We start from the raw sequence: 13,177 nt of genomic DNA, 5'->3' as shown, positions 1-13,177 counted from the left end.
GGCAAGTGCCAAACTTGCTAGATGCGCCAGCATTAAATTAGCTCTATAAAGACGCTGACAGTGATTTGTAAAGTGGTAGCCAGAGCCTGCCAGCGCACCGATCCTTCCCAGATCCTGCTTAGAGCCAGACAGCTTGGAAATGGAACCACGTCTGGTCGTCCCTGCCTGGGCTCTCCTCCCTGGGACTCAGTAGCTGCTGAACCCTTCGTGCTCTCTGCCGTTGGTGCTCGAGTGGAAGAGGATACTTGGGTGGGACGTGAGCCTGTAGTGTATTGTCTCTGCCTCCTTTCGGTTGCCGCGTGAGAGCCAATCGTCAAACCTTGATCTGAGTATGAAGAGAGACACTACAACAAAGCAGCATTTGTCTGGCTCAGGGTTTCTCAGCCCTGCTACAGCCACCCTGGATAGAAACATTCTTCTGTGCTGGGAGCCGCATCCTCAGGAACAGGCCATGTCCCAGCACTAATATTTCTTTGCGGGAGAGAAAGAGCCGCTTGTCCTGCGGGGCTGACTTCAGCCCCGAGAGAGTGCTGTTGTTGGAAGGAAGTGGCTCTGGCACTAGCTTGTGGGTTGGGGGTTCCCCATGTGCAGTCCTGCAGTTGGACTCGAGCCTTGTACCCAGCCGAGCTCCATAAACAGAGTGTTCACTGCACGCCAGGCCATCTCCAGACAGCAATCCAGTCTAGAGAACAGGAGACAGACGGGTGTTGAGACGCTGTTTAACCTCCGCTCTACAGCCACTCCGCACGCAGGCCTCTTGCTCAAGCCAACATGCATCCAGCTCACAGGATGGCCCTCGGGTTAACTGCTGTAGATCTGTACGAGATAGGAATGGACACTGTGCAAGAGACTTTTCAAAGCCCATAGGAATAACCTGCAAGTCTCACATCACGCTCCGACCTGGGGCTGGTGTGGGTGCCTCTGGGAGAGAGCTGCCATTAGTGACACATCTCAGCAGGGTGAAAACACCTGAGGAGCCAGGTCATTGGATGTTTCCTGATGAGAATTGGCTGCCTGAGCTGCCTGCCAGCTCCCATGTGGATTTGAAAGCCAGAAGGAGCTGTTGTCTGTCCAGACGACACCACAGTCCAGCCCGTGGCAGCCAGAGGAGGTTGCATGGCTCATAAATTGGTGCCAGGGCTGAGTCCCACTGGAATGCCTGACCAAGGAGGAAGTTGCCTGCGTGGTCAGCTAGCGCGTGTCTACACAGCCAGGCTAGAGCCAAAATAAGCTACACAACCTGAGCTCCGTCAATTGCATAGCTCAAGTTGAGAGAGCTTCATTCGGCTTTTGGCGCTGTCCACGCAGCAGGAAGTCTGAGGAAGAGCACTCTTCTTCCGACTTCCCTAACTCCCTGTACAATGAGGGTTACAGGCGTCGGAGTAAGCAGTCCTCCAGCTCGACATTATTTTGATGTTGTCGAAAGACCTGCTTGTGTGTAGACACAGACTGTGTTTCGGAATAACAGCGCTGCTGTACTCTTGGAGGAATCTGCAGTGTTGTAACTAAATCAGTGTAGTGACAAGGTGTAGCTCCTTGCCGTCAATGTGCAGCACCAGCGGAAAATGGGGTTCGATGGGGTATACCAACCGCCCTTGGGCTGGAAAGGGTTAACAACCTGCCTGGAGTACACCAGCCCTGCTCGCTACCCCTTTAGTGGGTGTCAGGCCTGTAGGAAGGGATTGGAAAGGGGAGAGCTCCAAAGATGAACCTCTGCCGTGATCAGTAGAATGATGATGTAGTCCAGATAACACGCCACCCCGCTGAGTCCTGAACATGCCTGTCCAGTGAGCAGCAGACCAAGCTGACGGGTGTGTGTGTGTTGCGGGGGCCTGGGTGTGTCTGCTGTGGTTGGGAAGGTACTCAAAGAAACACGTCATGTTATGAAAATGCCTGCAGGTGTCTCAGTGGCTGGTGTAGTTAAACTCCAGTGTTTAAATCGTTCTTAACAGGAAGATACCAAAAAGGGCTGCACAGACGTTTGGCGCTTCTTCTGAAATGCGTGCTAGAGAGGGAGCTCTTTTAAGAGCCTCAGGCAGTTTAGCATTGAATGGACATCGGCTGCCAAGCATGAACAAAGTGTGCGCATACAAACAAGACTGGTGTTTATTTTAAAACGCCACTGTTATGCCGTGCAAAGCCGAGACTTCCTTTCCATTGCGACCAGTTTAAAATGCAGCAGACAGTTCAGTGAGCAAGGCCTGGCCTGATGAATGGAATTGATTAATGCTACTTGTCATAAAGTTTGCCTGGCACGGGGGCGGGGATCTGAGCCTGCCTGGCTGTACTGCCAGGGTGGAGTCACGTCTTGACGGGGCTTGGAGAGGGTCTGCAATAGAACTGCATTGGACCAGTGTCCTCTGATTTTCTAAGCCTGATGTTTTGTGTTTGCACTGTAGACGCTGGTAATGGAATCGTTGTACTCCTGGCAGTCGTTTTCTCAATTAGTCATTTCAATCACAACTTACAACCTATTTGGATTACACTAGAATAAAGCTGTTTTTAGAACAATCCTCCAGTCCGGATGGTGACGCTGTGCCGGGCATGGGAAGGGCACCAGCCACTAGAGTGTGCATCTTCATCTGTGCAGAGGCAGACAGCCGTGAGGTGAGGCTTGCTGAGCGTGGATCGGGACTCGGGTCGCCTTGGGAGCGGACAGCGGTCTTGGTGCAGAGCATCAGGAAGTAGCTCACTCGGCTTCTGCCGTCCGGGGTGCAGCTGGTGATCTGGCTGCTCCGGGTGTTCCCTAAGGATCCTCCTCTGAGACCCTTTCGTTGGCTAGGCCCTGTCGATCTGTGACCTGGGCACCGCTTCTCCCTGAGGATTTGTGGTGCATAAAGGTGACATGCTCCCTAAGCCCTGTACCTGCTGTCACTGAAATCAATGGCAAAAGCCCCACCATGAGATCTTCCATGAGTGCAGGATCAGACTCTAAAGGGCTTTGATCCCGTCAACGGGCACTCTGGGTCCTCCTGGTAACCAGGATTCCTTCTAAGCGGCGTGGCGGCGCAGCTCATGGGCTCAGAGCTGCCGTGCATGGAGCTACCCTGGTCGGGGAGAGACCTGCCCCTGGGGCCCGGCTGCCCTGGTTGGGGGAGGTGGCTTCAGCCCCAATAGGGCACAGCCGTGGCTTTGTTCTGTCACCTCAGCCCTCCTCTATAGGGTCTGTGTCTTGGACAATGTTCTCTCTAGTCTTTTCCATCCATGTGTGGAATTAATTTTTTTGTGCACCAAGGCATGTGCAAATGTGCACCACCAGTAGAAAGAAGAAAACCTGGCTGTGGGCGCTCTGCCTGTCAGCTGGGCGGCCGCACAGGAGCCCAGCTCCCAGGGAACACTTATCCAGGGAACCAGCGGAAGTGATTCTGACTGGACCTGGATTTGTGGGAATTGCAGGGTCTCGGCACCACTCCAGACCAGGCCCTGAGTTTGTTGTGGCTACAGAGTTGTGCGATGGGGATTTTGCTGTCATCTAGCATGTCTCAGGCCTGTTGACTGTCAGGGCTAACCACTGATGGGACACTTCTCCTCAGTCTGAGGCTGATGTCTCTTGCCCTGCACACCCTAGTGAGCTTCGTAAATAACTGATCTCTCTGGGGCACAGCCTCAGCTGGTGTGAAATGCTGCGGCTCCGCTGAGTCGTGGCGTGACACTGCTTTGCACTAGTGTCCATCTAGCCACCTCATTCTTTCTCTTGCACCAGACCCTCCTAGGGCAGCAGTGACTGTGCGAGTTCCCACAAGTCATGGGCGTGGGGCTGGCTCATGAAGTGAAAGTGTGTGGATGTCTCCGGGGTGTTCCCCAGGGTGCAGTTGCTGTGTCCCCTCAGTTCTCTTTCCCACTGCTTTGCTGTGAGAGCCACGCTCTGGAAGTGGCTCGCACACAGCCTCCTGCGTGTACATCACTCCCAGCTGAGTGCCTTCAGCTAGCCACTCCGCTGCACAGGGACACCAGCAGATGTCCCGCTCCAGACCCGTGCATCTTGTACTTTCTCCTCGGGGCCAGTACAAGCTCACAGAACAGCGAAGGGCAACCGAGGATAGTGAGTGGGTTGCCTGAGTGGGCCGCAAGACTGTTGTAACCACGCCAGGCTCCTGGGAGAGGGTCGATTTGCTAATTGCATTTGCATACCTAGAATTGCAGGGTGTGCCAATGAACCATAGCAGCATTTGGATTGGACGCAGGGGAGCGCCTGGCTCTCACCATTAATGTGATGTGCCACCAGCACCCACCTCCCTTCCCAGGCCCTGGCCAGTTTAGTAATAGCTGTAGGGATGGAAACTAGCACAATCTGGCAGCCCTGCACGTGGGCAATGGCAAACAACATGTCTTGTGGGCTACAAATAAAACCCCAATGGGCCGCATGGGGGCTGCAGGTCCCCCACCACTCTCATAGAAAGGCTGTCTCTATGAATAGAAAATGGTATGCACAGACCCTGTTATCCCACACGCCGTGTCCCGAACCCGGTAATCCAAACGCATGCTGGTTTAGATACAAGTTTATTAACAACAGGAGGGTTGATTTTAAGGGATTACAAGGAATGAGGCATAAGAGTCAGAATCGGTTACAAAGAAATAAAAGCGAAAACTCAAACCAATACCTAACTTAACAAGCTAAAAGTGAACTTAAAGCAAAAAGGTTTCCGTCCCCACATGCTCACTGCCGACTGGCTGGATTCCTCTCAGCCAGGATCCCTCCCCCAGTTCAATGGTGCTTCCTTTTCTTTCAAGGATTGTTGATGCTGTGAGTAGCGATGAGGACAGAGGAGTAATTTGGGACTTCCATTCCTCATTTTTATCTTTTTCTTTTGAGACTTTTCTCCAGCGAGGGTTTAGAAGACAAAGTCTAGGGTTGGGAACTTCCAGCTACGTCTTTGCCAAGATGTACATTTCTTTCTGATACCCTTTTTCCTGGCAAAGAATGGCCACTTAACTGGCTGAGAGTCCCCTTGATTTTGTTGACACCTGGTTGAGGCATCAATTTGCCTTTTGTCTGTGAAGAACTGATTTGTGCCTGCTTATTTAAATTTGGAGCATGCCTCAGGAGCTTTCTATGGTAGACTCTTAATATTGCCAAACACGTTTTACCAGGACAATAATGTTCAGTATATTATGAGTTTTCAAATGATACCTCACCAGGCGCATTCTGTGTACAAAATCCATTATACTTTTGTGAAAGGATGGATATAGGGATACAGATTGTCTCAATCCCCACTCTGGATAAAGGCAGGCTTACTGCATGGTACTGTATGGGAAGAAGACCTCTAGAAGAACTCTACACTGGTTTAAACAGCCCCTTCCCATTCTCCAGCTCACCAGCCAGGATCCCAGCACTGATATGGCTTTGGATCAGACAACAATTTAATTTATTAAAGGTCCTTTCGTTTCTCTTTGGCGATTCCCACAAATGCGCCTGCATGCTTTCTCTGATTTCACTTCAGTCCCTCTCCCGCCTGCCCCGCCCTTCATGTATCAGCAAGAATTTTATATGCAGTCTTTAATCTCCCATCCCCTGGGTCCTTGGAGACGGTTATTGGCAATGGTGGGAGAGGAAAAAATAGCAGCAGTAGTGCTGAGTGAACTCAGCAGAACATCTGCTGTTTAATTTTTTCTTTGTACTTGTGATGAGCTGTTGATGTTCAGGAAGTACAGGTGGGAGTGGGTGGTGGACATTTCTGGCTGCTGCTATTTGGGTAACGGAAGAAAAGAAGCAGTATTAACCATGAGCCAAGGGACCCAGCACCAAAACACCGCCGCCGTTGGATCCCTGGGGCCAGGATGGGAGGCTGGCTAGATTTTTGACCATCACCTTGAGCAGAAAATGCTGGCTGAGGCCATCTGCCAAAGCTCTTCTCCTCTATATGAATCTCTTCGTAAAGCCTGGGAAATCTGCCTCCCGGGGAGAAGTTTATTTTATTTAAACAAAACTGGCCAGATTCTCAAAGGTGTTTGGGCACCTAACCCTCACTGAAATCAGCCTTGAGGGTCTGAGTCAACACCCTTCCCTGACCAGGTCCCGTCATGAGAGCCAGAACTTGCATGGAGCATGTCACCAGGTGAGCGGCACCGAGAACGGACGTGCTGCTCTGTGGCATGCACTGACCTCAGGGCGGCTTTTCCATTCATGTGCCAGCTCAGCTCTTTGGCTTGCAGTGAAGGGGGTTGGTGTTCCAGATGTTCTGCTAACGCTGGCACATGTGCGCACCAGTGTGAGTGTGCCTCGGCTCGGGGTTCTTGGGGCATTTCTGCACACGCGGCGATGTGCACCAGGGATGCATTCTCGCCCCAGTGCTGGTCCGTTGAGCTATCGATTGGATACTGGGACTTGCCGCACCATCCGTTGGAATCAAGGTTGGGGAAGGAGTTTACCAGCCGAGACTGCACCAGTGCTGCTGCCCTGCTCTTGGAGAGATCAGGGATTTCCGCCAGGCCTGAATTCCCACACATGTAGGCAAAGCAAGTGCCAGGAGATGCTTCAGCCTGGACTTGCTGGGTCCCTGGGCCGTGCAGTGGGAGCTGCCAGTGCTGCTCTAGCGGGATGGGGCAGTTTGCTTCTGTTCTGGCTCATACCCTGCCGTGTCCGTGTCACTTCTGGCCTCTCGGCAGAGCTGCTGTTTGGCAGGCTGCCAGTCCCTGCCCCAGCCGGGGAAGCACAGGCCTGAAGCCAGGTTCTCCTTGTGCACCTCTGGGGACGCCCTGGCTCCTGGCTTCGGAAGCCAGCTTGCATTGGCTCTGTGGGACCTGTGCTCCCGGAGAGTTGGGCTATTCCCCAGGCTTGCAGGGCCTCTCCATTCAGCCTCCCAAGTCCTAGGCCTGGAATTCGGGGTGTCCTGCTGGGCACAGAGAGCTCCCAAGAGGAGGAAGGAGACTTGGCCATGCGGTGAAGGCAAAGGCTGCTTTGGTAAAAACCCTGCTGCTGCAGCTTGGGGTGTGCAGCAGGGAGACAGGTGCACGCAAGAGGAGCAGAGGGGGTAGGGGAGCAGGTTGCTGACTCGACCCAGGGAAGCGGAGGCCGGCGTGAGCACTACAGCCTGACAGGTGAGGGTTTCCATGCCAGGGCTGAGACCAGGGTGACAGGCAGGAAGGGTTCTGACCATCCTCCCCCTGCCAGCAGTTATGGCCACCTGCCATTGGTCAGGCGTTCGAGGGCGGACCTGGCCACGAGAGGGACCGAGCCCCCGTGGGAGGAGAGCTCAGGGACTCAGGACCTTGCATGAGCAGGCCCTTTGGGGGTGCAGCGGTAGCACCTGTAGGAGGAGGCTGCCTGCTGCTACTGAGGCCAAGGAACCACAGGCCCAAGTGGGGAAGAAATTATTCTCCATGCGGGGCCCTTAGAGGGAGGGCTGGGACCAGGTGTGGAGGTGGGATGGAGGCTGCCCCCTGCGGTGGGGTCCCAGCAATGCTGGGGGCACCCTGAGCTTGCTGGCAGAGCGAGGTCCAGGAAGTGTGGGTCTCAGAGGGCTGGCGGGTCGAGGTGCCCCTGCCCCATGCAGCCCCCTCAGCATGCGCAGCGGCAGCTCAAAGCTCGGATTCGTCAGGGCTGCGTGTGACGAGTAGTGAACGAAGGGCCAGGCCCCTTCTCTGTCACCCCCCGGCCTTTGACTCATCAGTGCTGAAATGATAAAACCCAGCCCCCTGGATCTAATGGGGGGGGCTAAGGGAACAAAGGGGGCGTGTCCCCCGCCTGGCCAGCCACCCCCAGCCATGGGCAAGAGCAGGGAGGGGAAACAAGCAGAAAGGTGCCGCTCCAGGCCAGTTCATGTGTAATAAACGTGACTCCCAACAGGGGGCAGGCCCAAAGGAGCCCCCAGTGCCTCTCACTCAGCCCCTTTAAACCCGCCCTGCTAGATCAGCCACTGGGGGCCATCCAGCACTTCAGGGCAATGTCTCCTTCCCCTTGGTCTGACGTCCCGCCCCACCACTTCCCAGCCCCTGTCCCAGCCAGGCACCCCAGGGCCTGTGTTAACTTTCCGGCTTCGCCCTGGTCTCGTGTGACCTCGGGCAAGTCCCTTCATCTCACCGGGACACCTTGTGCAGCCATGGCTCACAGGAGCCGGCCCTTGGAACTCAGCCGGCCCTGCCAGTGTGAGTGCTCACCAGTGTCCGAACATGGCCGGGCTCAGCCCTGGGGCTCCCAGCTGGGCTACGGGGACATGGATCGCTGCCGGCAGGGCGTGCGTGGCCAGAGAACGTCGGGGCACACGTGCGACTCTTGGGACTGGCGGTGATCTGCCCTCCTGCCCCCATCCACTAGCCCCACAGCTTCCTCAGAGAAGCAGAGATTTTGGGGGTGCTCTCCCCAGCTGTCCTGTGGCCCAACCCACTCCCTGCAGCCTCGCTGGTGCCAACCCTTCTTGCTTTTTCATGAGTCCCTTGTTGTTTGGGAGTTGACTTAAAGCCCCAGTGGCCAGAGTCACATTATTCTGTGATCATCTGTTTTGGGGACCAAAAAAAGAACATTCCTGGCCTGCAGGGTGGCCGAGCAAAGCTTGACAGCGTGACCTGAAACAGCCCTAACACAGGAAGCAGAGGAAACCCCCCCAAGAGTATTAATTGTACTAAACTCATGATTGGGGGGGAAATACAATTGTCCCCCCACAACCTCTTGACCCCCGTTTCCTTTCAGTCCCTCCCTTTTGGGGGAGCGTGGTCAATTTCCCTCCACTGGCCAGGCCTCCGGGGCCCCTCCCTCCCCAGTGGAGCCCATCCGGCCAGCACTGCCCCCAGGGCTAATGCTGCTTTTACCAGAAGAGGGAGGGGGAACCGGGGAACCTCTCTCCTGGCAGTGGACTGAGCCTGTCAGACGCCACAAAGCGTCCAACGGCCTGGCGCCTGCAGGCCAGGGAGCCAGCCAGGACACAAGGAAGCTGCAGTCCCCCTGTTACTGCAGTGAGTCTCCTAAGTGCCCCTGCCCGCCACAGGCTGGGCCCTGATGCTCTTTTGAGTTAATGCAGCAGGGGTACGGGAACGTGCCAGCCACCTTCCGCCTGCTGGGGCTCCGCACCCGGCGCTGACCTGACGGAGGGAGGCGGATGGGACTGCGGATGCGGCACTAGCACAGCCAGGGTGCCCAGCCCCATTGGCTCCCTGCCGAGGGGAGCGTTAAGCACGGCAGGGCAGCCTGGCAGTGGCGTGTAAAGAGCCGGCTGCGCGGCCATAAAAGGATTAGCCCAAATCCATTGTTTGCTGTGAGATCTGTCACTGACACTCCCGGGAGAGGAGACCTTGAGCCGGCAGGTCCCCAGCTCCTGCCAGACGGGGCCACCCCAACCAGGGGCCTGATCCTGCTCCCCTTGTGTGGCCAGGGAAGGGTGCTGAGCAATGGCAGCTGTGGAGGGGTTGGCCTGTGGGGAAGAGCACCCTGTGGCCTCAGAGACCAGCCTCCCGGCCTCATCCAGCCGATGATTCCGGGTCCTTGGATATTTGACTGTCCAGCCTGAGGCCCCTGCTTTGCAGAAAGGGCGGAGCCCTTGTGGGGAGTGCTCTGCTGCAGGGGTAGCTGCTGCCTCCGGTATCCCCCACCAGCTCCCAGGGGCCTGAGCGGCCTCTGCTGCAAGGTGCCAGCTGTCAGATTGGCACAGCGCTCCTTCCTGGACTAGTCCTGTGCCTGTCTGCCCTTCCCACCCCTCTCCCCCTCCCTTCCCCATGGGCCACCCAGCGCTGGGAAGCCTGGCAGCCCTAGGGCTAGCTGTCACTCCCCCCCATCACAAAAGCACACGGAGCACAGTTCGGAAGTGAGGGACGCCAGGCACTTTCTGTGCCCGGACAACCGGCTGGGAACTAGCTGGAAGCCAGAGGCGCTTCTGGGCATTGAAGTGCAAATTAGCTCTGCCAGGGAGAGGCAGAGGTCCAGGCTGGCTGTGGCACTTAACGGGGCTCTTAAACAAGGGAGGAAATATTCCATTTCCAGCTGGGGCATGGAGGGGCTTCTGTTTGTCCAGGATGATGCTGCGCTTAAACCTTCCGTGTAACCCAGGCCCCAGGAATCCTCCAGCTCTGTAGCCACAGACTCCAGCATCGCTGCCGACTCTATCTCCAGGACTGAAGCCTATCAAATGAAAGCTCCCGCAAACAAAACCTGTGACATGTGAACTGAGTGCAGCAACCTCTGCAAAGAGCTGGAAACAACCATACAGGAGCTGCCCTGTTCATCTCACTTGACTGTTAACTCTGAAGCGTAAGGATGGTGGTTGGAATGCCTGCCCTGTTAGCTATTGGAACAGCAGAGCCATGCTGCTCATGCGCTTACCACACAGGGGACAAGTTCCTGACAGCGTCACCGGAGAGAGGAGAATGAAGTCCAGCTACGAGCTGTGCTAATTAGCCTAGTCTGTCCTTGTCCCCTTTGCAGATAAAGTGCTCCCTGCCCCCCTTCCACAGTAGAGAAGGTCTGAGTTTTTAGCCTGTAAACTCTTTGGGACTTGGATCCTGCTTGTGCACTGAAATGGTGTTTGGAATTGACTGGAATAGGACTGACAGGCAGCTAGTGCCTTTCCCACTGAAGGAATCCTGTCACAAATACAGCAGTTCCATTAAGGAGAGCAGTGACCTTTGATCCATTACAATACTTGGTATTTAAATAACTACATCTGTATCTTTCCATGCTCGCCTTATTTACGTGATTGTGATTTCTTACTGTCATTCTGTAATTTCTCTGTCCTGGAGACATGCACCTTTTTTGTCCAATACTGCCATCCACAAGTACTCAAAATTCACGAGTCAGGCCACAGAAAATCATGAAATTATCTTAAAAATCACAAGACATTTGAAAAAACAAATATGTGATCATTTTTATTTACCCCTTGAATTTAGGATAGATTCGGGTCACATTTTCAAGCTTTTCTCTGCAATCAGCAGGGTTAGAAACTTATTTTTTTAAATACAAATAGTCTCATATAATCACTAGCCAATCGAGTACGTTGGCAATACTGTGCGTTGATACTTGCTACCAGTGGTTCCGCCGCTGTACGCACGCTGCGCCCCACAGCCCGCAGGCACTGGCTGCATTCCTCTGCCCCGGGAGTAATGAACCCGTCATGCAATAAAACTCCGCACGAGGGGTAAGTGCATCGCAGGCAGGAGTGAGGCTGCGGCTTTCAGTGTGGAGCCATTTCCATGCCTGTGCCCTTCCCCTGCCAGCCACCGCATCTGCACCGTGGTGCTGCGACCAGGGCTGGGGACCAGCAGCTGCCACCCGGCCGGCTCCGCGCGCAGTCAGCGAGGGGGACATGGGGGGGCGGGGCTGGGGCCCCCGCCGGGTCCCCGGGCTGGACGCCGAGCCCGGCCCAGGCTTGGCCCGGGACGTTTGCCGTGTCCGGGCCGCTGCCGCTCCCCTCGCCTGGCCCGGCTGGAGGGCGCCCGCGCCCCTGCACAGAGCCCTGCCCGGGGCCCACCGCTGAGCCTACAACTCCCAGCATGCTCCGCTCAGCCGTGGCGCGTGGCACGCTGGGGTCTGTAGTCCTGCCCTCAGCCCGTGATGGGCTGCCTTGCCCGCCAATGAGCTGGCTCCCCCGCGAGGCTGCCGCCGGGCGGGGGCGGGCCGGCGCGGCGAGGGGCGGGCGTGCGGCGGATTGGCGGGGCCGCCGGCCAATGGGCGAGCGGCGGGGGGGCGGGCGCGGCTGAGGCGGAGCTGGCGGAGCCTGGGTCGGAGCCTGCAGCCGCCTGCCCGGCCCGGCCGCGCCGCACGGTGAGTCCCGGCCCCCTCCCCCCCCCGGACACCCCCCGCTCCTCCCTGCCCCCGCCCGCAGCCCCCTGCCCCTCCCCCTCCCGGGCGCCCCTTCTCGGCGGGGCCGGCGCCTGTCGGGGGGTCCCTGGGGGGCGGGGCCCGCACGCGCACGGCCGGCCTGGCTCTCGCCCCCCCCCCCCCCCGAGCCGGGCCCGCGGGGGCCCCTTCCGGGGGGGAGGGGCCGCTCCACTGGCCCGGCCACGGGCACCCGACCGGCGCGACTCCCTGCTGCGTGGGGGCCACCGCCTGGGCGCAGCGCGGCCCGGGGCCGGGAGCGGCTCGGTCCCTGCTCCCCGGGGCCCGCAGGCCTGTTGGCGGGTCTGTCCCTTCGCAGCAGGTAGAGCCCTGCCCCGGGTCCGCGCGCCGCTGGCATTCTCCCTTAGCAGTGCGGGGCTCTGAGAATTGAACCATAATTTATGTCTGGATATTGGAAAAGCGCGAAGTGCGAGCGAAGAAACAAGGATCCTCCTCCTCTTTTCTTCCAGGCTGCCAGTATCCGAAGAGCAGGTATAAGGTGGAAAGGATGGAAGGCTCATTCTGAGGTTGACTCATTCTTCCTTACCCTCCCTGCCCCCCTTAGAAGGGGGGACAAAAACTCTGCTGGTAAGAGCCTCTCTAAAAGCAAGGAAGCTGGCGTTAGTGATCCTTTCAGTCTGGCTACATGTTTAGTATGCGGATTGCGCCTCTTCACTAATGAGAGGCAGAATGGGAACCCAGGGAAGCCCTGTGAAGAGCTATGATTATCTGCTCAAGTTCCTGTTGGTAGGAGACAGTGATGTTGGAAAAGGAGAAATCCTGGAGAGCCTTCAAGACGGAGCATCCGAATCCCCTTACGCCTACAGCAATGGTGAGGATTTTGGAATGGGTCGTGGGAGAATGCTCTACCCAGGAAAACTGCAGCCATAATGATAAAGAAGCTGTTTATATTTGTTGCTGAGCTGCAGCCCTGGTTTTTCTTAAAAATAGGGTGACTTTAGTGAGGAAAGGAATTGTACAGGGACATGATGCTCAATGGCCGATGTCCCAAGTTTTTCATTGTGCTTTGCTCCAGTTGAGCTTGGTGGTTTATCAGTTCAGCTTAAAGCTGTGTTTCTCAGACTGTGGGTCCTGACCCCCCAAGGGGTTGCAGCAACTTAGAGGGGGGTTGCTGTATCACAAAGTTTGAGAACCCCTGGCTTAAGGGGACACTGGGACTGATGCAAAGGCACCGTGACTTTGTTCCTTAATCATAAGAATCTGCCTCATGGTTACCTAATCATTTCTCCATTATGAGACACAGTGCATGCTTCTGTTACCTGACACACTCATTAGCTGGGCAAGGCCATGGTGAAGAGCTGCTCGCAAGCACGGCTCTTCTTATACATTGTCTCTTAAGGAAAAAGCCAACTGTTTATTTTGGAGGGTTGTTGGAAGGTGGGTACGGGCACTGAACTATACTCAAAGGGGACTCAG

At 56.2% G+C, this 13,177-nt stretch overlaps 1 protein-coding gene across 1 annotated transcript in view; it reads left to right on the top strand.

The window, feature by feature from the left end:
• The first annotated feature begins 11,539 nt into the window (after positions 1–11,539).
• RAB40C (RAB40C, member RAS oncogene family) overlaps positions 11,540–13,177 on the top strand; it is a 49,734-nt gene continuing 48,096 nt past the window's right edge. Inside the window, exons 1-2 of the mRNA XM_075899040.2 lie at positions 11,540–11,686; positions 12,211–12,572. Coding sequence (XP_075755155.1) covers positions 12,419–12,572 — 154 coding nt within the window. The 5' untranslated portion in view covers positions 11,540–11,686; positions 12,211–12,418. The remainder of the gene's footprint in view (positions 11,687–12,210; positions 12,573–13,177) is intronic.

Source organism: Pelodiscus sinensis, chromosome 15 (genome assembly GCF_052426305.1).
Source record: "Pelodiscus sinensis isolate ZL-2025 chromosome 15, ASM5242630v1, whole genome shotgun sequence".
In the NCBI taxonomy this organism is placed as follows: Eukaryota; Metazoa; Chordata; order Testudines; family Trionychidae; genus Pelodiscus; species Pelodiscus sinensis.
This window is presented reverse-complemented; position numbering and strand designations above follow the sequence as displayed.